Source organism: Staurois parvus, unplaced genomic scaffold (assembly GCF_062004578.1).
Source record: "Staurois parvus isolate SC_StPar_1 unplaced genomic scaffold, SC_StPar_1.0 ptg000412l, whole genome shotgun sequence".
NCBI classification, from domain to species: domain Eukaryota; kingdom Metazoa; phylum Chordata; class Amphibia; order Anura; family Ranidae; genus Staurois; species Staurois parvus.
Window position 1 is genome coordinate 433,912 of NW_028318208.1, and position 27,944 is coordinate 461,855.

The 27,944-nt window shown below is 42.9% G+C and overlaps 1 protein-coding gene across 1 annotated transcript in view; it reads right to left on the bottom strand.

The window, feature by feature from the left end:
- Window positions 1–2,070: 2,070 nt before the first annotated feature.
- Window positions 2,071–27,944, bottom strand: part of GRID2IP (Grid2 interacting protein) — a 160,847-nt gene continuing 134,973 nt past the window's right edge. The window contains exons 17-21 of the mRNA XM_089686780.1: window positions 17,503–17,589; window positions 13,904–14,033; window positions 9,507–9,625; window positions 9,162–9,326; window positions 2,071–4,264 (exon numbers count right to left, since the gene is read on the bottom strand). Coding sequence (XP_089542906.1) covers window positions 4,193–4,264; window positions 9,162–9,326; window positions 9,507–9,625; window positions 13,904–14,033; window positions 17,503–17,589 — 573 coding nt within the window. The 3' untranslated portion in view covers window positions 2,071–4,192. The remainder of the gene's footprint in view (window positions 4,265–9,161; window positions 9,327–9,506; window positions 9,626–13,903; window positions 14,034–17,502; window positions 17,590–27,944) is intronic.

Below are 27,944 nucleotides of genomic sequence, written 5' to 3' on the forward strand. Positions count from 1 at the left end.
CTTTCATCTCAAATAGTTAATATATAAATACAGTGGCTGGAACCATGCACATTATACAATCCCTCATATTCCAGAAATTTGCTATGAATCCAGAACTGCTGGTTTATAGCACTGATAGATTGTGTGTGTGTATATGTATGTATATATATATATATATATATATATATATATATATATACACAAAACTAGCTTAGAGGCACTCAAGAGGAGGAAGAAGATCAGCTTATGGATTTCTTTGTGGGTGAGCACCTGGGAATTTACTTCAAACACACACACATATATATATATATATATATATATACACACAGTGGGGAAAATAATTATTTGATCTCCTGCAGATTTTGAAAGGTCTATCATTTTTATCATAGGTGAATGTCTTACCTCTGTGCTTGCCAACAAGGGTTTATCTGCAAAGTACTAATAATTATTTGATCCCCTGCAGATTTTGTAAGGTTGCCCACTTACAAAGAAATGAAATGTATAAACATTTTGAGAAGTTCTGTAAAGAAGAGTGGACCAAATCCTCTCCTGAGATGTGTGCAAACCTTGTAACCAACTACAAGAAATGTCTTACCTCTGTGCTTGCCAACAAGGGTTTCTCCACCAAGTACTAATAATTATTTGATCCCCTGCAGATTTTGTAAGGTTGCCCACTTACAAATAAATGAAAGGTCTATCATTTTTATCATAGGTGATTTAAATGATAGAGACAGAATATTAACCAAAAACGTAGAAAAAAACACATGATACAAATGTTATAAATTGAGTTGCAGTTCAGTGATTAAAATAAGTATTTGACCCCCTACCAACCAACAATAATTCCGGCTCCTACAGACTGGCCTTTTGCTCTTGTGGTACACAGATTAGTCCTGTCAATTTAAGAAGGTGCTCCTAATGACAACTTGTTATGTTTATAACAGACACCTGTCCACAGAGTATCTTTCTTCCATTCAAAATTCACCATCGTGGGCCAAGGACCAAAGAGCTGTCAAAGGACGTCAGGGACAACATTGTAGACCTGCACAAGCTGGAATGGGTTACAGGACCATCAGCAAGAAGCTTGGTGAGAAGGAGACAACTGTTGCAACGATTATACGCAAATGAAAGAAATACAGAATAACGATCACTCGCCCTCAGTCTTGAGCTCAATGCAAGATTTTGCCTCATGTGGTAAGGATGATCATGAGAAAAGTGAGGGATCAGTCCAGAACTACACGGGAGAAGCTTGTGAAAAATCTCAGGGGAATTGGGACCACATTCCCCAAACAAACCATTGGTAATACAATACGCCACCATGGATTGAAATCCTGTAGATCCCCCTCCTCAAGAAGGCACATGTTCAGGTCCATCTGAAGTTTGCCAGTGAACATTTAAATGATTCAGAGAAGGATTGGGAGAAAGTGATGTGGTCAGATGAGACAAAAGTTGAGCTCTTTGGAATTAACTCGACTCGCTGTGTTTGGAGGAAGAAAAAAGTTGACTTGACCCTAAGAACACCATCCCTACAGTTAATCACAGTGAAAACATTATGCTTTGGGGCTGTTTCTCTGCTAAAGGTACAGGGCGACTTTGCAGCATTGAGGGGCTAATGGAGCGGGCCATGTACTGTAAAATCTTGGATGAGAACCTTCTTCTCTCAACCAGAACACTGAAGATGGGTCTTCCAGCATGACAATGACCCAAAACATACCACCAAGGCAACAAAGGAGTGCCTCAAGAAGAAGAACATTAAGGTCATGGAGTGGCCTAGCCAGTCTCCAGCCCTTAATTCTATAGACAATTTATAGAAGTGGTTGAAAGTTGTCAAGCGACAGCCAAGAAACCTTAAACATTTGGTGAAGTTCTGTAAAGAAGAGTGGACCAAATCCTCTCCTGAGATGTGTGCAAACCTTGTAGGCAACTACAAGAAATGTCTTACCTCTGTGCTTGCCAACAAGGGTTTCTCCACCAAGTACTAACTCATGTTTTGCTTGGGAATGAAATACTTATTTTACTCACTGAACTGCAACTCCATTTATAACATTTATATCATGTATTGTTTTCTGGATTTTTGGTGGATATTCTGTCTCTATCATTTAAAATACACCTATGATAAAAATTATACACCCTTCATTTCTTTTTAAGTGGCCAAACTTACAAAATCTGCAGGGGATTAAATAATTATTTTCCCCACTGTAGAGTAAATATACATACATACACACAACATAAGCGATGACATAGAAATGCCTCAATATTTTACCTGTCAGATTATTTGTAATTCTGTTCATCCACTTCCAAGTTTCCCTGACTTCCCTGATCTTGGACATCCACTGAAACAGCAACGCAGTTTGGCCCTGAACACACCCCCTATCATGCTGATTGGACAACAAAAAAAAGCAAAAGCATGCTAATGACATCATCTGCTTCCTGCACCTTTCAGCACATGTGCAGTATTGCCAACCGTCAGTATTTTTACTGGCAGCCAGTAAAAACGGGCACTTTTCTCCTGTCAGTAAATGCCAGTGACAGGAAAAGGTTGCCAGTTAAAAATATGGCTGTGATGCTCGACTCGGAACTGAGCATGTGCAGCTCCGGTCCAGGACTGGCCAAAACCATCCATGTGCCTGCTACAGTGTGTTTGGGAGGTGCTGTCGGGAGGGCAGGTCTGCGAGGCAGTGCCTGAGTGTGTCATGTGATGTCATAGTACAAGTGAGCTGAGTAGAGCGGCCGAAGCCTTATGTGCTGGTCTGCGGGATGGGAGAAAGGTAAGCTAGGAGCTGGACTGTGACCCCCGGTTCACATATATGCGGCCGTGCGGGCTGCGTTTTGCGTGGGCAAGAGAGCCCATTCATTTGAATGGACTCCTGTGCCCTGTGACACGCAGGGAATAAGTCCCTGCACTTCTTTGGAAAACGCAGCATGCACAGGAACCTCGGTCCCCAGTACGGTTGCGTTTTTCAGTGTAGGTGGCGTGCCATTAGAACTAATGGCACCTGCCTGCGGGTCTGCATTTCTCTGTGCAGGTGGTGTGGCTGCACGGATTTTCGTGCGGATCCGCAGCGGCACCACGCGCACAGATGTGAACCTAGGGTCACTGCTGTTTGGACTAGAGTGGACTGAAGGAACCATCTGGAGTGAGAGTCAATTTCATGTGTGTGCCTGCCCATTCTAATTTCTTGCCCTGCTTCTGAGTCCTGTCCCTGAGCTACTTACTTACAATATTGAAAATAAAATAGGAAATATGTTTTTTTCCCCTAATATTTACCTTAAATCACATTGCTAATTGCATTTTGTAGCCTAAATATTGAAATTTGCATTGTATTTTTTAACTTTTGGAAAGCCAGTAAAAACTTGGCTATGCCAGTAAAATTTGGGTGTCATGTCAATGAATTTCAGTTTGGTGGGTTGGCAACACTGCACATGTGTATGCAGAAGAGCCTTGTTGGCTCCTCATGCTGTCCCGTCATTTCCCAAACCGAGTGCTGCTGTGTATGAAATTTTCCATGATTTGTTTTCAGGACAAATGTAGGTACTTACACTATTTGCATGTAAAAATAAATTACATTTTAAATGATTGCATAACTGTTTGGATTGTTGTTTTGTGCATATGTGCCTAGAATTCAGCTTCAGGAAGGCTATGCTAGAAGAGTCTGTAACTAATGCTACAGATTTTGTCATGAACTATCTGTTGCTGATCGGATATGGACACCAAATTATCAATGGCAGCAAAGAATCAAAAAATCAAGTCCTCTTGCTGGGTGAAATACTGCATTGTGTAGGCTTGGTGAAAACAAGGAAGTTTGATTGGTCAAAAGGGAGGAAGCTGATGTCAGGGCAACTTGTCAACTTTTGACAAGATCCAAGACATCCACAGAGAACGGGCACTGTGGTCCAACAACACGGGGGTAGATATCAGAATTAAGACAGATTTCATATAGTTCCTGGCTAGTGAGATTATTTCCTTTTCTCTAAAAAGTTGTTCCTTGTTTCATCAGTAATTCATGAACATGTTTCCATAATCCAGCCTTCCTTTCTGTTGAGTAACCAAGGTGGTGGCAGCCCTCTGGGAGGGTCAGTTTGTTCTCATATCTTGCTCAACATTCTGTTGTTATCTTTGGCTCCTGTTCTTCAATAAAGAATGCACACAATGTGGTGACGGTATGACGGTTGAACCACCACTGCTGTAACATTGTCCTCTATTGCACATCATCTGTTACCATATCGGAGGGGGTGGGTTCCCAGGAGCCAGCTGAGTGTCACCTGTCTGAAGGTCACTGAAGGCTTTCTGAACGGAAGAAACACATAAAGAAGAAGTGAACTCATCTGTAGGGCATTGCTACCTCTCGCAAACATTCAACCATTTAAAGTACTATTGTCACTAGGATTAAAAAATGAGATAGAAGACCCTGTGAAAAACAGTTACCTGCCCACCAAGTGGTGACTTCAGTCATTATTCTGTTCAAGAGCTATGGCCACCATAGCTATCTGATACTATGAGGTATGATTGAAAGTGTGTACCCCACTGGGCTCTATAGTTCCTTCCACTGCCATCTACTTTACTGCTGAGTAGTGAAGTAGCAGTTGGTGGGAGAAACCACAGGGCTTAGCAGGGGACCAGAGTGCAGGAAGTAATAGGCTTTCAGGATTTCTGGTAGGACCAACTGGTATTTGCACTTGTTGAACAGATAAAACAAAGCACTTTCAAAGGCATATTCAACAGCCCTGGTTCACATATGTGCAGTCCGCGTTTTGCGCGAGCACAAGAGCCCATTCATTTCAATGGACTCCCGTGCCCCGGGACACGCAGGGAAGAAGTCTCTGCACTTCTTTGGAAACCACAGGCCGCACGGGAACCTCAGTTCCCAGTGCGGTTGCGATTTCCAGTGTGGGCGGCGTGCCATTAGAATTAATGGCACCTGCCTGCGGGTCCGCATTCATCTGTGCGGGTGGTGCGGCTGCACGGATTTTTGTGCGGATCCACAGCGGCACCACCCGTACAGATGTGAACCTAGCCTGAAAGTGCTTGTAAAAGGTAACTAAAAAGCAAACAAACAGATATGTCATACTTACCTGCTCTGTGCAATGGTTTTCGCACAGGGCAGCCCCGATTCTCCTGTTCTCCCCCCTTTCCCACACACAGCGCAGCTCAGCCCCGTCCACCAATCCCTTCTCATTGGGTATGATTGACAAGAGCGAGAGCCAATAGCTCCTGCTGCTTTGTCTGAGCCATAGAGGAAGGAGAGAGCCGGGAGAGCCACTGCTCTCATGCAGAGCGTTGAATTGAGATCGGGCTCAGGCAAATATTGGGGGAACTGCACACTGAAGGTTTTTTACCTTCATGTATAGAATGCATAAAGGTAAAAAAAAAAAACCTTCATCCTTTACAACCACTTTAAAGGGAATAAACAAGAGAGGTTTATTGTTAGGGTTGCATCTCTAGCCCAAACTTTGTTTTGCTGTTCTGAATAGAATTGAGAATGTTTTGCCATTGTTTTATAAGGTGCTAGTTCACATCTGTGTAATGCATTGATGTACGTTGTCCATTTTTGTTTTTATTCATTGAAAGACAGCAGGGAGCTAGAAGTGGGTGTGATTGGGAACAGCAATCCTACATCACAAGCAGGGGTCTCAGATCACCAGATTACTAATAAAAGTGACAAGGATGAACTGGCATGCTACAGAAATGCCTTAAATATTTAGGGCACCATCACACGTGTTGATGAGGTATGGTGCCAATCACTGAAAATAACACCCTACAATGCCTTCCCTGTGCACCTGCATTACTGCGCTCTGAATATACTGCAATAACAACTTTTGGTCTGTGATGGTGTGGTAGGCAGCCCATTCCTAAATGCAACACACAATAAAGAGCATGCGTTAAGCGCACTGTAGCAGACTGGTCTTATATGAATGGGCTTTAAAGTTTTGAGCAGGTACTGTACCTATGATACCTGTTTGCATTTCAAGACTTAATTTTCTATTTTGGCCGGAGTTTCCCTTTAAACAGACTGAACTATCATAAATAAACACAAGTCCAGACGAGGAGATCACATTAACCACTTGCCCTCTGGAAGATTTACCCCCCTTCCTGACCAGGCCATTTTTTTGCGATACGGCACTGCATTATTTTAACTGACAATTGCGCGGTCATGCAATGCTGTACATAATTGCAATTTATGTCCTTTTCTCCTCACAAATAGACCTTTCTTTTGGTGGTATTTGATCACCTGTGCGATCAATTTTGACAAAAAAAAATATTTTTTATTTTCTACTATAAAACATATCCAATAACAAAAAATTAAAAATCAAATTTCTTCATAAATTTAGGACAAAATGTATTCTTCTACATATTTTTGGTAAAAAAAAATCCCAATAATTGTATATTGATTAGTTTAAGCAAAAGTTATAGCGTCTACAAACTAAGGGACATATACTAGAATTTACATTTTGTTTTATACTAGTAATGGCGACGATCAGAGACTTATAGTGGGACTGCGATATTGTGGTGGACATTTTTACACTGACACTTTGTGGAAACCAGTGACACTAATACAGTGATCAGTGCTAAAAATATAAACTGATCACTGTACTAATGACACTGGTTGAGAAAGGGTTAACATCTAGGGCAATTAAAGGGTTAAATGTGTGCCTAGCTATATGCTTAGTGCACACTAGGTGTTGCTGTTACTACAGAAACTGAAGGATCATGTTCCCAGCTTTGCAGGGACACACCATCCTTCACTTCCCCACCTATCAGAACATGTTCTTTACATAGGCAGAGCTCTGTTCTTTCTAATGCCTGATGATCGGAAGGTGCCTGCGAACATCCGTACATAGATCTGGACTCACAGTTCGGCTTCTGCTGTGAGCAGGGGCGGACTGACCATTCAAGCACTCGGGCACTGCCCGAGGGCCCGGGGTCAGTAGGGGTCCCCATGAGATGCCCTTGGTACCTTTCATTGGCTTTTTCATAGGCTTTTTTGGGTGTGGGCAAGGACACAGGGCCCCATGATCCCCTAATGCCCGGGGGCCCCATGAGTTGTCAGTCCACCCCTGGCTGTGAGTGTTCACAGCAGAAGCGAACTGCCTGTGGCGCGCACGCACCACCTATGGCGGAAGTGCAAAATCACATATTTGTATGTGACTTTGCACAGGAGGATCACCTATAGCAGTAAAACTGCTATAGGGCATTAATATCCCAAACACAGTTTTGGCTTGGGCACTGCATGGAGTTTGCATGTTCTCCCTGCGCTTGCACAAGTTTCCTCCCACACTTCAAAGACATGCTTTTAGGTTAAATGTGCTCCTGCCTAAATTGGCCCTGGTATGTGTATGGTCTAAATTGGCCCTGGAATGTACGATAGGGGCCTTAGATTGTAAGCTCCTTGAGGGCAAGAACTGATGTGAATGTACAATATGTAAAGCGCTGCGTAAATTGTCTGCACTATATATATCTATAATAATAATAGCAGTAAATATGGCAGCTGCTTAGAAAGAGGTTAAGGTTTACTTATGTAATAAACCAAAGTCCAGGAAGGCAGGAATTATCATTTCACAGTCAGATTATGTTTGTACCATTATACATTCAGTGAAAATGAGATGTAAACAGCTCTGAATAAATTCTTCACACGCTTTCAGCTGCTCCACAGAGGACATGAGTGCTAATGATAGTGTGCTTCTCCAGCTGGAATAACTATCGCCAACTACAAGGCATTGTGTTATTAACTGTGCGGGATGTCTTCTTTTTTTTTTTTTAATGCTCTGTGATCTGTAAAGTCATGCAGAAGGCAGGGAAGGAAAATGTACAAATGACTCATTATCTGTTCCAGAATATACTACATAGAGAAAGGTTTTTCAGACACCTGACCATCACACCTGTATGAGTTTGTTGAACATCTTATTCCGAAACCATGGGCCTTAATTTAGACTTGGCCTCTCTTTGCAGCTATAACAGCCTCCGCTCTTCTGGTAAGGCTTTCAACGAGGATTTGGAATGTGTCTGTGAGAATTGGTGCCCATTTAGCCAAAAGAGCATTTGCATGGTCAGATACTGCTGTTGGATAAGAAGATCTCACTTGTTATCGATGTTTCAATTCATTGCAAAGGTGTGCAGAAGGGTTGAGATCAGGGATCTGTACAGGATTGTAAAGGCTTGTTTTTTTTTTTCAAACCAAACACGTCGTGCTTACCCGTTCTGTGCAATGGTTTTGCAAAGAACAGCCCCGATCTTCCTTTTCTTGGGTCCCCCACTGCACTTGCCCCCTCCCTCCTGCCAAGTGCCCCCACAGCAAGCTGCTTGCTATGGGGCACCCAAGCAGGCTTGCTCGCGAGCCCTTGCTCTGTGTGTCCGTTCATCCAAAGCCACGGCTCAGTCCTTATTGGCTCATTGGCTGTGATTGACAGTAGCAGGAGCCAATGGATCCTGCTGCTGTCTCAGCCAATGAGGAGGGAGAGACCCAGGATAGCAGAGGCTCTTGTGCACATTGCTGGATCAAGAGGGAGCTCAGATAAGTATGAGTGGGGTTGGAGGGGGCTGCTGCACATAGAAGGATTTTTTTACCTTTATGTATAAAATGCATAAAGGTAAAAAAACCTTGAGCCTTTACAACCACTTTACGTTCCTTCAGACCAAACTCATCAAATCATGTCTTTATGGAGCTGGTTTTGAACACAGGTGCACAGTCATGCTGGAACAGAAAAGGGTCTTCCCCAAACTGTTACCACAAGGTTGGAAGAGGACAATTGTTTAACATATCTTTGTAAGTCTCCTTCACTGGAAACAGCTGAACGCTTTGTAGGATTCAGTAAAATTTTTGGCCATATGGTGTAACAGCTCTTTCTGCACAAAAGGTAAAACTAGAGGTTCTCAGTTTAGCCAATGCCTGAGCTAAGGTGAGATGGATTCCAGAAGTAACTGCTACATGAATCATCTATCCATACTCAAGATGGCCACAGCCAAAAATGCCAGGAGGTTGTTTTTCAAGATGTTTTCTCAGCAAAATAAAGCAAGGAGACATGGATGGATGGAGGAGTTTGTTTTGAATAATAAACATGAATTATATAGTATTTTTGGTTTGTGGTACTCAGATGCAGTGCAGTTCCACTTTAAGGTCTTACTCCCCATAAATGTATTCCAGTTTGATATGTCTAGTTTGGAAGGAACAATGGACAGAACCCATTACCTCAAACTTGCTAATAAAGTCAGCAAATATTCCAAAGAAAGCCTCAGTGGTGGAGCCCTTGGGATCTTCTCCAAAGTAGGAGCAGACTTTATAGAAATCTTCCATCGCTCGGTGCTGCAGGGTGTCCAGGCTCTGCATACAGGGAAAAGTGTTCTCAAGAAATGTCTGAGCAATTGGTTAAGGATCATACATGGAGAAGCTGATTAGACAGGAGCATGACCACATTGAAGTGGAACCATAGATGAAACTACAGCCATGGCAAAAACTAGCAAAAGGAGATCTGTTATTTTTAGCATGAAAATGGTCCATATACATAAAAACAATGAATGCGGTGGCAAAGGATACACTCATAGTGAGGAAGAACTTATCTTCAGGCGAGCTGGTCATACGGCTGCAGGCATTTTTGATCTCCTGGATAGTCACATGTAGGTCACTCAGGTCGGCAGTAAGTGACCTCTGATTCACTGGAGGAGAAACAAATTATACAGCGCACACGTCTTAGCAGGACACTTACACAACAGTAGTATCAAGAAAAACTAAGCGCACCTTTTACATAATCTATGGTAATGACCCCAATTCAGTCAAAAGTATTTGCAATCTGAATATTGACCACATTGTGTTTTATCAATTCTAACACAGATGAAGCCACAAGCATCTGGCAATAAAAGAGTTCCCAACAACAGGGGGATTTAGCCATTTTGTGATCTGAACAAATGCTAATTAACAAGTGAGCAAATCATAAAAGGCCATTCAAGATTTGCGAAAGGAAAACAAGCTGGATAAATTATCTTGGGTTCATTTGGAATAATTTAGGGCAGCACAGTGGCTAAATGGTTAGCACTTCCGCCTGGCAGTACTAGGGTCATTGGTTCAAATCCCAGCCACGGCACCTCCTGCCTGGAGTTTGCATGTTCTCCCTGTGCCTGTGTGGGTTTCCTCCCACACTCCAAACACATGCTGGTAGGTTAATTGGATCCTGTCTAAATTGGCCCTTATATATGAATGTGAGTTAGGGACCTTAGATTGTACGCCCCTTGAGGATTAGGGACTGATGTGAATGTACAATATATATGTAAAGTGCTGCGTAAATTGACGGCGCTATATAAGTACCTGAAATAAATAAATAATCATGTTATAGTGTGCAGGCTTTGTTTTGTATCTTAAAGGGAACATGTGCTTTTCCCATGCAGGACAAAGCAACAGGTTCCTGGTTATGTCAGCTGTCTATACTCATCTGAAGAGGGAAGAGAGGAGACCTTGTATAAGCTCCAAGTCATGACCCCCATCCCAAGTAACACCAATGTGTGTTTGAGAGGCCAACCACCAAGTACCAGTGCTGTCATGTGTGACTGACTCACATGCTGTCTCATACTACTGAATATTTTTCATCACTCAGGGCAACTGAAGGAAGCAGAGGAGGGGTGTAGATGTGTGTCCTTGGAGGGGCTGGCTTTAGAGCAAACCTACTGGTTGGCCAATACCAGGTTTACTTTAAATCCTCTCACATCTCCTTTGACTTTGTTAGTGCTATCAGTTTCCAGTGGACCGGGAAGCCATGAGCATTTAAGTCTGAACATGTCTATACATGGGGCCAAACATAAAGATTGCTTTAGAACAGTGTTTGTCAACTAGGGTGCCATGGCACAATGGGGTACCGTCTGGATTCCAATGGGGTGCCGTACGCACAGGACCCAGTTAAGACACCAGCCAGATTTCTGTATCTGTCAAAAATGGCCATCCCAGTTTATAGCATAGACACAAGGATCTGCTTGCCGCAGCTAAGATGGAAAAAGAGCTTGTTGGTCCAATCTGCCTGCCAAACTGAAATCTTGGTTCATTTCAAGTCTTATGTCTGCAATTTCTCCCGTTGCCTCAGAACAGCAGTTGAAAGTGTTGGTTTAACATTAGACCTAATTTACACAAGCGTGGAACCACATCAGAAAGACACCATTTGTCAAGCAGCAGGATGAAGCACATCAGCCTGTAATAAATGGGGCCATCATCCATGAGAAAGAGGCAAGTCCTCGAAACGCGTCAGCCTTTTGGATGTCTAAACTCTCCATTGCGGACCGTTACTCAGCGCGGTGTTGACCCAGCTGTTCTTTATGATGTGCCTTGACTATATTGTCGTTTGTGAGTACAACACCTATTTTATTTTTTATTAAACATTTTTTATGGTAATGCACTAGGCCTGTGCGCCCTCTGTTTTGTCTTTCCTCATTTTGTAATAAATGGGGCCATCATCCATGCACTGTGTAGCACATCGGTGTCCCAAATTTGCAGTGTATGTCTAAATGGCAGCTCCATTCATCAAAGGGTCATCATATGTAATGATACATGTGAAAGATCTGCGATGAGCTGTGTCCACCTGAGAAGGTTCACCACCCGTGCCAATGTTCCCTTTGTGATAGTTTTACTCTCTAGCTTCATCAAAAAGCTTTATATTTTTGACAGCACAATGAAATTCACACACGATATCGGGAAAGCCTTCCCATATATGTTATCATTTTTGGCTCCAATGATGCAGAAAACTAAGACAAAACAACTAGCTATGAACCTCAAATTATAGTGATGGACATTAGAAGCATCTTAGAAGGTTTGTCCATGTCATAAGGATGGCAAAAATAATTGCAAAGAGCTTTTTTGGAAAAACCCAAGAAGTAGAGAGAAAAGGATCAGGCCAACAAAGAGGAAAATTAAAGCGACCCTTTCCTTATCCCATACAGTCAGGTATTTTTACTTTAATCCTGGTGGCTGAGTGGCATGTGTAGTAGAGAGGTAAGGTAAGTATATGATATTAAGAAAAGGGTCACTCTAATGAGGCAGAAGTTGACCTAACAGGGTTGGATCATTGGGAATGTACAAATTAAAAATGACAGAAAACATGAGCTATGGTTAGACAGAAGGTCAGGGTCCTTTAAGGACTGTAGTCATGTTGACCATTCTGCTTCTAGTTTGATTTGAAAATGATGACAAATATGTATATCTGGAAGATTTAGCCCCCTTATGACAAGGGCATTTTTTGCTTTTGGTCACTACGCTACTTTAAATTGCAATTGCGCTGTCATGCAACACTGTTTTTTTGTTTGTTTTTTAAATTTTTTGTAATATATAAACAAACAAAAAGACCAATTATTTTTAAAAAATATATTTTTTTACTTTCTGCTATACAACATATCCAATAAAAAAATCAAATTTCTTCATAAATGTAGTCCAAAATGTCTTCTGCTACATGTCTTTGATAACAAAATATCCCAATAAGTGTATATTGATTTCTTTGTGTGAAAGTTATAGCATCTATAAACGATGATATATATACTGGAATTTTTATTTATTTATATTTTATACTAATAATGGCAGTGATCAGCAATCTATAGTGGGACTGTGATACTGTGGTGGGCAGTCTGACACTGAGACTGGGTAGGAACTGACTAACTCTTGACACTGAGACTGGGTAGGAACTGACTAACTCTTGACACTGAGACTGGGTAGGAACTGACTAACTCTTGACACCGAGACTGGGAAGGAACTGACTAACTCTTGACACCGAGACTGGGGAGGAACTGACTAACTCTTGACACTGAGACTGGGTAGGAACTGACTAACTCTTGACACTGAGACTGGGTAGGAACTGACTAACTCTTGACACTGAGACTGGGTAGGAACTGACTAACTCTTGACACGGAGACTGGGTAGGAACTGACTAACTCTTGACACCGAGACTGGGTAGGAACTGACTAACTCTTGACACCGAGACTGGGTAGGAACTGACTAACTCTTGACACCGAGACTGGGTAGGAACTGACTAACTCTTGACACCGAGACTGGGTAGGAACTGACTAACTCTTGACACCGAGACTGGGTAGGAACTGACTAACTCTTGACACCGAGACTGGGTAGGAACTGAATAACTATTGACACCGAGACTGGGTAGGAACTGACTAACTCTTGACACTGAGACTGGGTAGGAACTGACTAACTGGTACTGACATCTCCAGTGAATCTAATACAGTGATCAGCGATAATACAATATACTGTCACTGTACTAATGACTCTGGCTGAGAAGGGTTTAACATCTAGGGGAAATCAAAGGGTTAACGGTGTGCCTAACAAGTGTAATATGTGCTGCTTTTACTAAGTGATTTGACAGGGAGGAAAAAACAGCCACATCTCTCCTCTATGGACTGTACTGTCACTTGCTAAGCCGATCAGCAGGTCATGGCCATAAATCATTGGCTTGGACCTGCTGATTGACTTGTGCTTTACTGAATGACAGCACAGATGGGGAGTCGCATACGCGCGCCCTACCTGGAAATGCTCGAGCAGCAGAGTGGCTGACCCACTACAGTATATCTAAATGGGGGCGTCCGCTAGTGGATATATTTTTATTAGTGTTTCCAAAACTGTCTTATAGAACCTTATCCTGAGAGTACGTCCTGTTCTAGGGTGGCAACACTCACTCACTGTATTGTATCTACAGAAGAACAGTGATGTCAGCCTGGGCTGCTCCCCTGATCTGGATTCTCCATTACATGGGGACTGGGTGGTACCCCACAGAGGAGAACTAGGAAATCTGAAAACATTAGATATCCTTTAGGTAGGTCATTTTTTTTGGTAATCATGATTGCTGAGGCACTAATTATCTACTCATATGTGAGGTTACCTGCAATACATGATTGGTGCCCCTGTAGGACAGGTTTAGCAAGCACTGCTTTACAATAGGCACCAGACTGGTATATTACCTTTGGCAGCAAGAGGCACAGTAGGAAGATCCTTGGCAAAGCTTAGCAGCTCAGGAAAATGCAGGCGGAGGGATTTGGCAAGTATGTGCAAAAATGTAGACTTCCCATCCACAGTCTTGGTGGTGTTGAGCTGTAACACATTCAAACAAGGCAGTTTAGAGAAGCTTACTATGCTCATAAGCTTTGAGTAATCACAAACGTATTGTGAAGTTGGGTAAGCGAACTCTCAAAGAGCTCATAACTACCAATTAGAGGCGTACCTCGGTTTACAAATTTAATTCGTTCTGCAGGACTTTTCGTATTGCAAAAAATTAGTAAACCGAAACGCGGTTTCCCATAGGAATGCATTGAAAACCAATTAATCCATTCCAGAGGTCAGAAAAAAGTCTTTTATCTGTTCAATACTCTTTATAAAGTGCACTTTAAAGGCATAAATACTGTACAGGGACATGATAAAAAAACAACTTGTAAATGCATTGAAAACCAATTAATCCGTTCCGGAGGTCAGAAAAAAGTAAAAAAAAGTCTTATCTGTTCTAAACTCTTTATAAAGGCATAATACTGTACAGGGACATGTTTAAAAAACAATTCATAATGCATTGAAAACCAATTAATCCGTTTGTATTGCGAAAGAAATACGTAAACCGAGGCATTAATTTCAATGGATTTTCATTGGTAAACCGAAACAATTGAGTACTGTCCGTGATACTTTTTTTATTTGCACTAACATACAATTTTGAGGACAAGCTTTCGGGGTATGTCCCCTTCTTCAAAGTACATACCTCGAAAGCTTGTCCTCAAAATTGTATGTTAGTGCAAATAAAATAAGTATCACGGACAGTACTCAATTGTTTCTGTCGCAAATGCACTAATACGGCTACAATCACCTCAAGCATTCGTAAACCGAAGATTACGTTAACCGAGGCATTCGTAAACCGAGGTACACCTGTAATTTAAATTCAGCACAATTAAAGAGGGGTCTAGGTTAAAAATTACAAAGTCCTGGGTTGTTCCTTACAGTAAATCCTTTCCTGACAATAGATGTTGCCAGTCTTCTCGGTTGAATGATAGCAGGTGTCAGTTAGAATAACTTCTAGTGATCCCAGGCTCTTGCGGACCCATCCATTCGGATGATATCACACAGCCTAGAGTCACAGTGTTGCTCACACATCATCACATGAGCCACGTTCTGTGCTGCATTAAAGGCTACAAACCACTGAAGGATCACCACCAGTCTTAAGACCCTTGGAAAAAAGGGATATAGTGCAGGAGACGGGGGATCAGGGAGGGCAGGGGGTAAGGAGGAGTTCTAACAATCTAGATGTCCATTTTAAAGGAAATCTGCACTGAGTGAAATATGGAGTCTGCTACTGCTGGCCTCTTTTTGAAAATGCCGTTTTTCCGGCTTGCTCTGACTTTCTTTAACTAGGGAATATCAGCTTTCTGGGGGATCAGGAAGGAATTTATTTTCCCCCACTGGAGCAAATTTTTTTTCTCTTTTTTTTTTAACCTAACTTTGTAGCCTAGATCTCGAAAGAGGTGTGCAGTAAGTGAAGTAGGAACTTCTGGTTCTGGGTCAGGGATTCCGTTATATTTTAGGTACACAAGCAGCCAGACAGCTATCATTTGGGCAGCATAGTGGCTAAATGGTTAGCACTTCTGCCTGGCAGCACTAGGGTTGTTGGTTCAAATCCCAGCCACGGCACCACCTGCCTGAAGTTTGCATGTTCTGCCTGTGTGGGTTTCCTCCGGGTACTCTGGTTTCCTCCCACATGCCAAAGAAATGCTGGTAATTGGGTCCTGTCTAAATTGGCCCTAATATGTGTATGTATGAATGTAAGTTAGGGACCTTAGATTGTACACCCCTTGAGGGTTAGGGACTGATGTGAATGTACAATATGTAAATGTAAAGTGCTGTGTAAATTGAGGGTGCTATATAAGTACCTGAAATAAATAAATTTACAAAATAAAGCTAGCTATGGCAGCCTGCATATTTGTCTCAATACAGTTTTCCTTTAAGCAGGCTGAAGAAGGTGCTTATGAGACATCCATTAGACCTTTTATGCATGTTCTTAGTACTGAAAGGTTCCACAGAGTTCTTCAGCAGCTGACACATTCTGATGGTTATCCAGATTCTACTTAAAAATAGTGATATCCCTTTCCATTCACAAAGATAAAAGGAGAGAGGGGCGCCAGACTAAGTGCAGTATTAGCAATCATTTAATAGCACACAATGATATGTAACTCACTAGATACAAGTGGGTCAGAGGCATGGATAGCAAGTGAACGTCATCCTGGTGGAGTTCCAAAGGCAGAGAGGAGAGGGTGGATGGACATTTGGGGGCCAAGGCCCCTCTCTCCTTTTATCTTCCACTACAGCTTAACTCTTAGGGTTCTGCCTCATGATGGCGCTGTCTAATAACTGACTATCTCCCTACTACCAATGGGACTTTAAGTTTTTAACCCCATCTCTCCAGTGCCAATAATTTACTTCTTGTCTTTCCATTCACAAGTCTGACAAGCAGGCACTTCGATATCCTGATTCTGGATTAAGCAGTTCCTACTTATGCTCCTGCTCGGGAGTACCATATCTGGTTACAATGCAAACACACGGCCAAAGTCATAGTGCGGGTGTCGGCAACCCGCGGCTCCGGAGCCGCATGCGGCTCTTTTTCACCTTTCCTGCGGCTCCGGAGCACACTGCCCACCAGGTGACAGGCAATAGGGTCGGCAAGCCGCGGCTCTTTTAATGCAGCTCTTCTGTGTGCCGGGCGCCCGCTGGCAAACATTGGCTGTCAGGATGTAGGCGGGGCAGCCCGGATGTAGGCGGGGCAGCATGATGAACTCCTCTCCTCTCACAGTCCGCCCTGAAGACCAGAACGGCACGGGAACCCAGCGAGAGGAACGCGCGGAGCAAAGGTAAGTGAATTCACACAATATGGGGAATGAATTACTATAGGGGGGATGAATTACTATATGGGGGATGAATTACTATAGGGGGGATGAATTACTATATGGGGGATGAATTACTATATGGGGGATGAATTACTATAGGGGGGATGAATTACTATAGGGGGGATGAATTACTATGGGGGATTAATTACTACGGGGGATGAATTACTATATGGGGGATGAATTACTATATGGGGGATGAATTACTATAGGGGGGATGAATTACTATGGGGGATGAACTACTATATGGGGGATGAATTACTATGGGGGATGAATTACTATATGGGGGATGAATTACTATATGGGGGATGTATTTTCAGTTTTAAAAATGTTTCTCTCAAAATAAATTTCAATCGTGGTTTTGGCGAGATTTGGCTCAGTCGAAAAAAAAGGTTGCCCACCACTGACCTAAGGCTATGATTGTGATTATGACGATACACTGTGGCCCTGATTAACCCTTTGCTTACTGGGCCCTTAAACTTCCTTCATGACCAGAGCGTTTTTTGCAATATATGCAGTGTCGGATTTGTTTTAAATGTTGCAATGGTTTTGCGGCTCCCAGTCTTTTTTTCCCTCTCGGAAACGGGTCCAAGTGGCTCTTTATGTCTTAAAGGTTGCAGACCCCTGTCATAGTGTGTGGTACGTACCTCCGTCAAGAAGTTGATCTTGAAACCTGTCGTCCTGTTCGTTTTGGGCTGTCCATCGTTCAAATAATTCCCCATAGCTAAAACAAACTAGAAACAAGCCAGATGTCAATTATAAAAAGCCTATAGCCTACCAATCTGTACAATTACACTTTACAGCATGGAGAACAACTTTGGTTGTTCAAGAAAACACAATATATAGGTGAAAACTTTATGAAAAAAAAACATATTTGGGCTATTCAATAAATATAGTAAGCACCACGATCAATCAGATTCTTATTGGCTGCTGTAGGTACTGCAGTTTACAAAGAGTGCTTTGCTCCTTGGCTGAAAAATCCCTATTAAGATTTGGATAACCACTGCTTTCATACTGGGCTAACCCAGAAGTAGCTCCAGGGCAAGACTTAGGAATGGTCCCCCTTCCCACCAGAAGAAGTTCTCGATTCCCTGTCATATTTGTTACATAATGTATGAAAAACGCCTTCCACAATGTCAGAATTCCTGTTTGTAAGCAAAACCTTTACCAGATAACAAAGAATTCCCAGGGAAGTAAAGTTTTCCCTTTTCAGGCACTCTGTCCCTCAATAAAGCCCTGGACAGACCTGTACAAAAAGAGATGGGGGGGGGGGGGGTGGTCACTTCTGTAACTTATTCATATATTTGCTTCAGCTATTGAACTTGGTAAACAAAACCACCCTTAGAGATGCATACTTGAAATGAATACATTTAAATCTGCAGCTCAGTAATCTAAATAAACAGGCACTAGTGATTATCATAGTTTAAATTGTGGGCCCCTTGATCCCTATTTAAATCATATGTTATTTTATTGTGGAAGAATAAAAAAGGTTCTGGGACATACTGGTAGTCTGACTGAGTGTTGCAGCGGAAAGGCATGGAACAATCTTGTTTGATATAATACTGTTCCCATCGGGTCCCTGGGAAAGTCATTGAAATCTCATAGTTTTTAAAAGTCTAACTGCATTTAAGGCAGAACTTCACCCAAAAGGGGAAATTTTGCTCCCCCCCCCCCCCCCCAAGCACACACTTTTGGACACTTTACCTGGTTTTGACTAGGCGTTCAGCCTCCCCTTTGCCTGCAGCCTTCTGGGACACATCACAGGACCCAAAAGACTACAGGACCATTTACAAAGCGGGCCGCAGCTCAAGCATGCGCTGTGGGAAGCCTGCTGTGAAGCTGCAAGCTGCTTCCCTTAGTAAATACGACGGCATCGGCATCGGGCAACCAAAGACCGACAAAGTAAGGATAGCACTAGATCACTGGACAGGTAAGTGTCCTTTATTTGGTATTTGTAGCTGCTGACTTTGAATTTTTTGGGAGGGACTGAAGATCCTCTTTAACCACTTGCCAACTTCACTGTAGTCGAATGATGGCTACAGCGCGGTTGTCCAGTTCTGGGAGGGCGTCATATGACATCCTCCCAGAACACGCCCTCCTGCGCGTCCGCGGGTGAGCGCACCTGGCGATCTCCGTGATTGTCAATTGTCAGAGGACGGATCAGTGATGATCAGTGCTCAGCAGTACCACCCACCAGTGCTGCCCACAAGTGCCCATCAGTGCCCCCCACCTGTGCCCATCAGTGCCCAGCAGTGCCACTCACCTGTGCCAATCAGTGCCTAGTAGTGCCACCCACCTGTGCCCATCAGTGCCACCCACCAGTGCCACTCACCTGTGCCCATCAGTGCCTTAGTGCCACCCACCAGTGCCACCCACCAGTGCCCAGCAGTGCCACCAGTCAGTGCCCAGCAGTGCCACCAGTCAGTGTCATCCATCAGTGCTGCCCATCAGTGCCGCCTATCAGTGCCCATCATTGTTGCAAATCAGTGCAGCATCATCAGTGCCGCCTCATCACTTGCGCCTCATCAGTGCCGCCTATCAGTGCCACCTATCAGTGTGCACATCAGTGAAGGAGAAAAGTTACCTGTTTGCAAAAGTTTAACAAAAACTTTTTTTTTTATTTTTTGCTTTTTTTTTGTTTATAGCGCAAAAAATAAAACACCCAGCGGCGATTAAATACCACCAAAAGAAAACTCTATGTGTGCGAACAAAATGATAAAAATTTCATATGAGTACAGTGTTGCATGACTGTGCAATTGTCATTCAAAGTGCAACAGCACTGAAAGCTGAAAATTGGCCTGGGCAGGAAGGGGGTAGGCAAGTGGTTAAAGAATTGCTTAAAAGATGGGTCAGTAATGGGAAGACTCAAAATAGTGATATTAGACATCAGATTTCAAGATTCCTGATTCTGGAATATTATGGGTCCCTGGGAGAAAATTTAGGTAGGAAAAAAGCAAATTTAATGGCTGATGGGTTAGGCATATAGAAACATCTCCAGTGAACGTTTCAGCTAATAGATTAAGACACTTCCACGTGCCTTGATCTTATTGGTCTACTGTTGATTATTATATTTAGTAGATGTAAACTGTAATTGATGTGAACTATACATTTTTTTATTACGTTTAATTATCATGTTTTTGTATGTTTGCATGTTGAATACAAAAAGATAACTAAAAAAAAAAAATCAGGAGGTAAGGAGGTACTGTAAGACGTGAAAAGGAGACAAGTACTCCACCAGCTGGCTGAACATAAGAATACAAAAGATGTACATGCAATATTTTACAATTTCCTTCATGATAAAAAGAGAAAAAATATATTTTTTTAAATTTTATTTTTTAGTCCTGATCATAATCAATCAAAAATATGTACACAGAAAGTATAGAATGGATGACAAAGTAAGAAACAAATATGTGCCCCAAAAATTAACAGTGCCTCAGGAAAATGTAGAAATAAAAAGGTGTAACTCAAGAAAGGCTCAAATTATTGATTTGTATGGTAAAGGGAACCTGTCATCTTGACAATTCAGAGCTGGTATGACTTATGTTCTATAAATCCTAGTTTTCTGAACCATGGGTCATACCCTAATAGGGTCAAGAACCTGTTTTGTACAAGCTGCCCCCTTACCATAGTAGCATGACAGTGTTACAGGCAGCACAGTGGCATGCAAATCTGTGAGTAGAGTTGGCTGCAGTAAACTGCTGATACGACAGCCTGTTCTAATACCCAGCTCAGCAGTGCCTAGCTTAGAGAAAGGGTGAGCAGTGATTGACAGGTGACCAGTGTAAGAGAGGCGCAGGGGATGCATGCCAGATCAGTGTATGAGGGGTGGGGGGGGGGGGCACAGTTGATCAGTGTAAGAGGGGTGTAGTATGGGGTGCACAGTTGATCAGTGTATGAGGGGTGAGGGGGGGGCAGAGGTGATCAGTGTAATAAGGGTACAGGGGTTGCATGGCAGATCAGTGTATGAGGGGTGAGGAGAGCACAGGTGATCAGTGTAAGAGGGGTGTAGTATGGGGTGCACAGTTGATCAGTGTATGAACGGTGCGGGGGGTTGGCTCGGGTTGCACAGGTGATCAATGTAAGAGAGGTGCAGTGGTGAGCAGTGTGAGAGAGGTGCAGTGGTGAGCAGTGTGAGAGAGGTGCAGTGGTGAGCAGTGTGAGAGAGGTGCAGTGGTGAGCAGTGTAAGAGAGGTGCAGTGGTGAGCAGTGTGAGAGAGGTGCAGTGGTGAGCAGTGTGAGAGAGGTGCAGTGGTGAGCAGTGTGAGAGGGGTGCAGTGGTGAGCAGTGTAAGAGGGGTGCAGGGCTGTGCAAAGACAATATCAGTGTAAGTGAGGTGTAGAGGTGAGCAGTTGTAGAAGAGGGGTGCGGGGGTAAGTGGTGGACAAGAGGTGCAGAGGTGAGTGGTGGATTCCCTGACCATTTTCAGAAAGCTCTCCTTTAAGGTAAGCACAAAGGACATGTTATCTCATGAGAGTGTAGTGCTCGACCCCTAGAGGGCCCCAATCACTCCTCAGGCTCAATGATCAGTCTAGGGCACAGGTGTCAAACACAAGGCCCGCGGACCGAATCCGGCCCTCCAGGTCATTTCATGTGGCCCTGCACCTGTCCTGCAGGTAACCCCTTATCTCCACGCCCACCTTACCTCAACAGTTGGCAGCAGAGAGGAGAATAGAACTCCTCTGCCAAATCCTGCACCTCTAAGTACAGCTGCAGCACCCCCTCATCTCAGCATTAAGCAGACTCTGGTAACTGACTCTACTCCTCCTCTGGTCCTCCTCCAGACCCTGCACTTTCTGCTTTCCAGCTCTGCCCCCAAAGGAAGTGCATGGTGACGTTAGGGAGGGTGTGGGATTCATGACATCTGATGTAATGGGGGGGGGGGTGCTCTGGACATATAGTCTTACAGATACAACTGGCCCGTTGAGGGCAACCATAAAGCTGATACGGCCCGCAATGAAATGGGAGTTTGAAAACCCCTGGTCTAGGGGTAGTCTTGAAAAACTTGGATGGGTTCAGGTTAACCAGGGAATACTCCAACAATGTTAAGAAGCAACTTGAGGACACCTATCTTCCTCCTAAAGATTCTAAGCACAGTACTTACAACAGCAAATAATAGGCTGCCCTACACTGGGACACCAGAAACTATGTCCTCCTTGAGTAACGTTGACTCTAATGCAAGAGGGACAGCAGCAGCACATAGTGCATAGGATCTCTCATATCGGTCTGTACTTAATAATATTCTTAGATAATATCTTCTAGACTCCTCTCCAGACCAGATCCCCAAAAAGTCCTTCAGTCAGCTTCAGCAGAGTTCAGCAGAATAGGCCCCCCAGCTAGCAAAGCTGGGACCCCGATGAGAAGTATAAAGCCCAGCTGGACTGCCCAGAAGGGCAGCAGCCCTTCAGGTTGGGATCTCTTCCTGGGCAAGAACCCCTCTGCTCCAGATTTCTTATGCTCCTTCCAAGTCACCCTCTGGGTCCTTTCTCAGGGATTGGTTGGGACCACATTAATATTTATGCTGTGAATTCAAATCTCCCAACCCATCATCTTCCATAACCATCCCGAAGACAGGGGAAAGCAGTCAACTCAAAGCCTGTCAAACTCAGAGCAGACCAAAGTAATCACAGGCTGCTCCACTTACTAAAGAAGAGTCAAGAACTAAAGTTACCTAACCTAGCACCCTTCTTGGAGGGTACTACAACAGTAACAATTTTCTTATTTGGGTTCTTGAGTTAAACCATTTAGGAACCCTCTGCCATGGACCTCTTTTAGAACAGTTCAAACCAAGAGTAACTGAATGTGTGAAAAGAAGACTAGAATAGAATGCTGCACAATATCTGTTGGGAATGCAACAGCATGTACTATAATGTAATATATATAGTATTGTATGTTAATATCACTTGACCAGTAGATGGCACTGTACACTAAGGTTACCAGTTGTGCATATGTGTAAAACTTGTTGGTTCTCTCTCTTCCTCTCTCTCTCTCAAAGCAAGATGTCTGCTATCACTGTCTGCTGAAATGTGCTCTGTCTGTTTGTAACTTAAGCCACACAAGTAAAGCAGAATTCTGCCTCATCACAAGCTACCAGTGTCTTCTCTAACACATAACCAACAATATTGGAAATATTGTCAAATATTGTCAAATATTGGAAAAAATAAGTTCCTCTTAGTGGTTATAAAAATACATTAGGTAATTATGTAAACTTTATCTGATTAAAGAAAAAAATGTAACCTTTAATTCTGAAAGGGCTACTTTCCCTGGCATTTTAATGGTTTGAATCACATTATAGCACATTTAAGGTGCTGAGGTCATTATTATTTTAGTTTAAACTGACTTATATTAATGTCTTTTTGCCAGGTATTTGAACAATGACATAAGTCACAATGATAAGTGGACAGGGAAGTTATTGTACATGGAGGGGTGCCATGTTTCTTGTTTCCTAAATGGAAAAATTGAGCTTTGCTGATGGCAAAATAACAGCTTTCCTTCGATGATGCAGATTGCCACCCACAGCAGCAGAGAACTTGTATGTCTTTGTATATGGGATCTGCAAAAAAGGTGAGAGGACGAGGTGTCAACTCTCACTCAGAATGTGCTGACTTGTGAGATAAGACTCATTAAACAGGAATTTTTCCATCTACTCCCCAAACAGTCTCTAAGTTAATTGTTACCTGCTCAGCCCTCTCTCCTATTGTGCCCGCTCAGCAACATTCCCAACATTGTTATGAATCATTTTTAAGATGCTCAGCATCACAGTGCAGCACAATGCCATGGCCAAGGTCTCACCTAATATATAAGCGGGCATGCAATTGGTCATACAAAAGGCCGTTGTATTAATAAGGCAAATTACATAATTGCCTAGAGCTCAGAAAGATACACAGGCTTGACAAAAAATGCTCATGGCTTAAAATTAATCTGCACTCACAAAATGAAGATTTGCATATTTAGAATGGTTAATTGCTCCTATGTCATATCCTGAATGAGTTACCTGTTTGCCTTGAATTCCTGCTGAAAACATCAGGTCACTTCCTATGCCTAGGTACTCCTGTTCAGTGCCCCCATATCTAAGGCATCTAAGGCACTGCTGCCTCTGACTGGTAGACCAGTGTTTCTCAACCTTTTTGCAGTCAAGGCACCCTTTAAAATTGGACAGTCCCGAGGCACCCTTTAAAATTATGGACAGGCCCGAGGCACCCTTTACAATTATGAACAGGCCCGAGGCATCTTTTAAAATTATGGACAGTCCCATGGCATCCTTTAAAATTATGGACAGTCCCATGGCATCCTTTAAAATTATGGACAGTCCCGTGGCATCCTTTAAAATTATGGACAGGCCCGAGGCACCCTTTAAAATTATGGACAGGCCCGAGGCACCCTTTAAAATTATGGACAGGCCCGAGGCACCCTTTAAAATTATGGACAGTCCCGTGGCATCCTTTAAAATTATGGACAGTCCCGTGGCATCCTTTAAATTTATGGACAGTCCCGAGGCATCCTTTAAAATTATGGACAGTCCCGAGGCACCCTTTAAAATTATGGACAGTCCCGAGGCACCCTTTAAAATTATGGACAGTCCCGAGGCACCCTTTAAAATTATGGACAGTCCCGAGGCACCCTTTAAAATTATGGACAGTCCCGTGGCATCCTTTAAAATTATGGACAGTCCCATGGGATCCTTTAAAATTATGGACAGTCCCGAGGCATCCTTTAAAATTATGGACAGGCCCGAGGCATCCTTTAAAATTATGGACAGTCCCGAGGCACCCTTTAAAATTATGGACAGTCCCGTGGCATCCTTTAAAATTATGGACAGTCCCAAGGCATCCTTTAAAATTATGGACAGGCCCGAGGCATCCTTTAAAATTATGGACAGGCCCGAGGCATCCTTTAAAATTATGGACAGTCCCGAGGCACCCTTTACAATTATGGACAGTCCCGAGGCATCCTTTAAAATTATGGACAGTCCCGAGGCACCCTTTATAATTATGGACAGGTCCGAGGCATTTTTAAAATTATGGACAGTCCCGTGGCATCTTTTAAAATTATGGACAGGCCCGAGGCATCCTTTAAAATTATGGACAGGCCCGAGGCATCCTTTAAAATTATGGACAGTCCAGAGGCATCCTTTAAAATTATGGACATTCTTGAGGCACCCTTTAAAATTATGGACAGTCCCGAGGCACCCTTTAAAATTATTGACAGTCCCGAGGCACCCTTTAAAATTATGGACAGTTCTGAGGCACCCTTTAAAATTATGGACAGTTCTGAGGCACCCTTTAAAATTATGGACAGTTCCGAGGCATCCTTTAAAATTATGGACAGTCCGGAGGCACCCTTTAAAAATATAGACAGTCTTGAGGCACAACATTCTAAAATGTAAACAACTATTCTAACAGTAACATCCACACTGGTACTGACTAGTATTCCAATGTTTCTCTTCCCTCCGTTTTTCACCATCACTGAGCTAATGTGACCCCAACGCTGATGGAGAGGGGCGGGGCAGGGTCAAACTAGGATACTGTGCAGGCAGCTGACATCCTCCTTATCAACTGATGATGTCATTGATTGTCAGGACACCAGCAGCTGGAAGGTCATAATGGTGCACAATGAAAACCTGTGGTTCTGTGTAACTAAAAGGCAGGCTTGTTTCACCCGCTGGCTTGTATACAACTTTTGGGCAATTTTGCCAACGCACCCCTGAAGAAACCTCAAAGCACCCCAGGGTGCCTGGGCACCCTAGTTGATAAAGGCTGTGCTAGACTATTGAGATTTGGAGTGAGACTTGGTAATATGAACACTATGCTGCTCATTGTTCTCCTTGAAGGAGAGGAAGCTGTACCTGAAGACCTGCACAGCATGATCTCCTTGCTTTGCTTTACTCATTCAGTGGATCTTTGTTTCCTCTACAAAGATGCCTGCCTCTACAAAGATGGCCACTTTGTCATAGACACAGTGCAGAACAAGGCATGGCAAGTCTGCAGGGAGACCAATGGCACAACTGGTGACAAATCCTAAAATAAAATAAAATTTCCCTGCAAAAATAATGTCATAATGTGCTAGTATGCATCGCATACTAGCACATTATGAAAGACTTACCTTAGAACAAAGCCCTCCAGTGGCACGCTGTCACTGCTGACAGGGCTTCCATCTTTACCTAGTCTTCCTTTGGGGTTCACAGGCTCTGGCCGCTTGATTGGCCGAGCCACAATGACGTCACTCCCGCACATGTGACGATCCATTGATTGACTTACAACCTGCCTGTTGGATTCTTCTACCTGCCATTACGGCCAGCAGCCACTAGCAGTAATCATTATGTTCTGCCTGCCGGGAAGCCTCCCTGACCCCCACCCCCCAAGCAAAACATAATAGTGCTGTGGGAGGCATTCCCATCAAATCATCTATGAGTTGCCTTACAGTGCATAGCCCAAAATTATGACATTTTTGTTTTTTTTATCATTGAGGCTCAATGAAAGCTCCTTTAAAGGTAATGCATGCATGGGTTTGAATCAACCTTAATGTATAACTAAAGGCAAAACTTTTTCTCTTGGGCAGCACAGTGGCTAAATGGTTAGCACTTCTGCCTGGCAGTACTAGGGTCGTTGGTTCGAATCCCAACCATGGCACCACCTGCCTGGAGTTTGCATGTTCTCCCTGTGCCTGCATGGGTTTCCTCTGGGTACTCTGGTTTCCTCCCACACTCCAAAGACATGCTGGTAGGTGAATTGGATCCTGTCTAAATTGTCCCTAGTATATGAATGTGAGTTAGGGACCTTAGATTGTACAACCCTTGAGGGTTAGGGACTGATATGAATGTACAATATATATATCTGTAAAGTGCTGCATAAATTGACAGCGCTCTATAAGTACCTGAAATAAATATTAGTCCATGATCACTGAAAGTGAAAAGAAAATCCCAAATTTTGGGTTGTCCCCTGAACAGGTATAGGGGGATATCTTCCAACTGGGACACTAGTTCTGGTGACCTTGGTGACAACCAGAGATTCCCTCACTATAGAGGGATGTTCTCGAACTTCTTGTTTTGGCAATGGGACAGGATGTGAAGGAAAATCTCCCCAAGAAAACAAAGATGGAGAAAATAAACCTTACAGGGGTTATAAGCAGCCCTTACAACCTTACAATATCCAAAGCGAAAAGAAAACGTTTTGCCTTTAGTTCTACTTCAGGTGGAGCCTCTATACTGTATGTGTATATATATATATATATATATATATATATATATATATATATACACACATACATACATTTTTTTATTTTTTACTTTTTTCTATTTATTTTTTTGGCTTAAAACTTACGAACTTTATGATTTTGGGTGATCTTATTTTTTATAATTTCCTTTGTAGAGCTAATGTGTAAAATGTGCGGCTGTTTTCAATCTCATTTCCTTTATGAACATTCCTCCTCTTTAACTTTTCTTGGAGTTAACGTCATAGTAATGACACATTCAGCATTTTGTACTCTGGTTAAAATCAATACACTTTTATGGAGCAGAGCAGTAAACAGCAGTTAATGGGTTTTAGGAACCTCCATTGCTGGAACAAAGAGAACTTCCAGGACCCTCCAGTAAAAGCAAGCAATTATCTGCCACACAAGCCTAACAGCCTTATTAAAAGGGGAATGAAAAACAACACTAAGCTGGAATTTCTAATGCATTGGCAGATATAATGTTAGAGACCAAAAGAGCACTACACAAATTGATATTTTCATTGCAGTCACTTGCACAGATAAGTCATTCCCCTCCTCATCAACATGCTAATGAAAAATACTAATGAACATTTTCAATAAAACCCTTCTGTTTTCATTGCACTCCTTATTTTAGACCCAGTGATGTCATCACTGGTTCTCTGTTCTCCTCTATGCAATGCAGGCAGGTCATGGCTTGTGGGAGGGGCAGGATGCTGTACATACCCATATGGAAGAAAAAAAGTTTTGGCTGGGGTCCTGTTTAAATAAGTCACACCATTCCCACTCAGTCGTTCCCAGAATGGGCACACCATGCTATTTTTATATAAATGTAGGTCACCTTACCCAAGTAATTGGAACCATGTTTATCTGCCAAATCTTTATT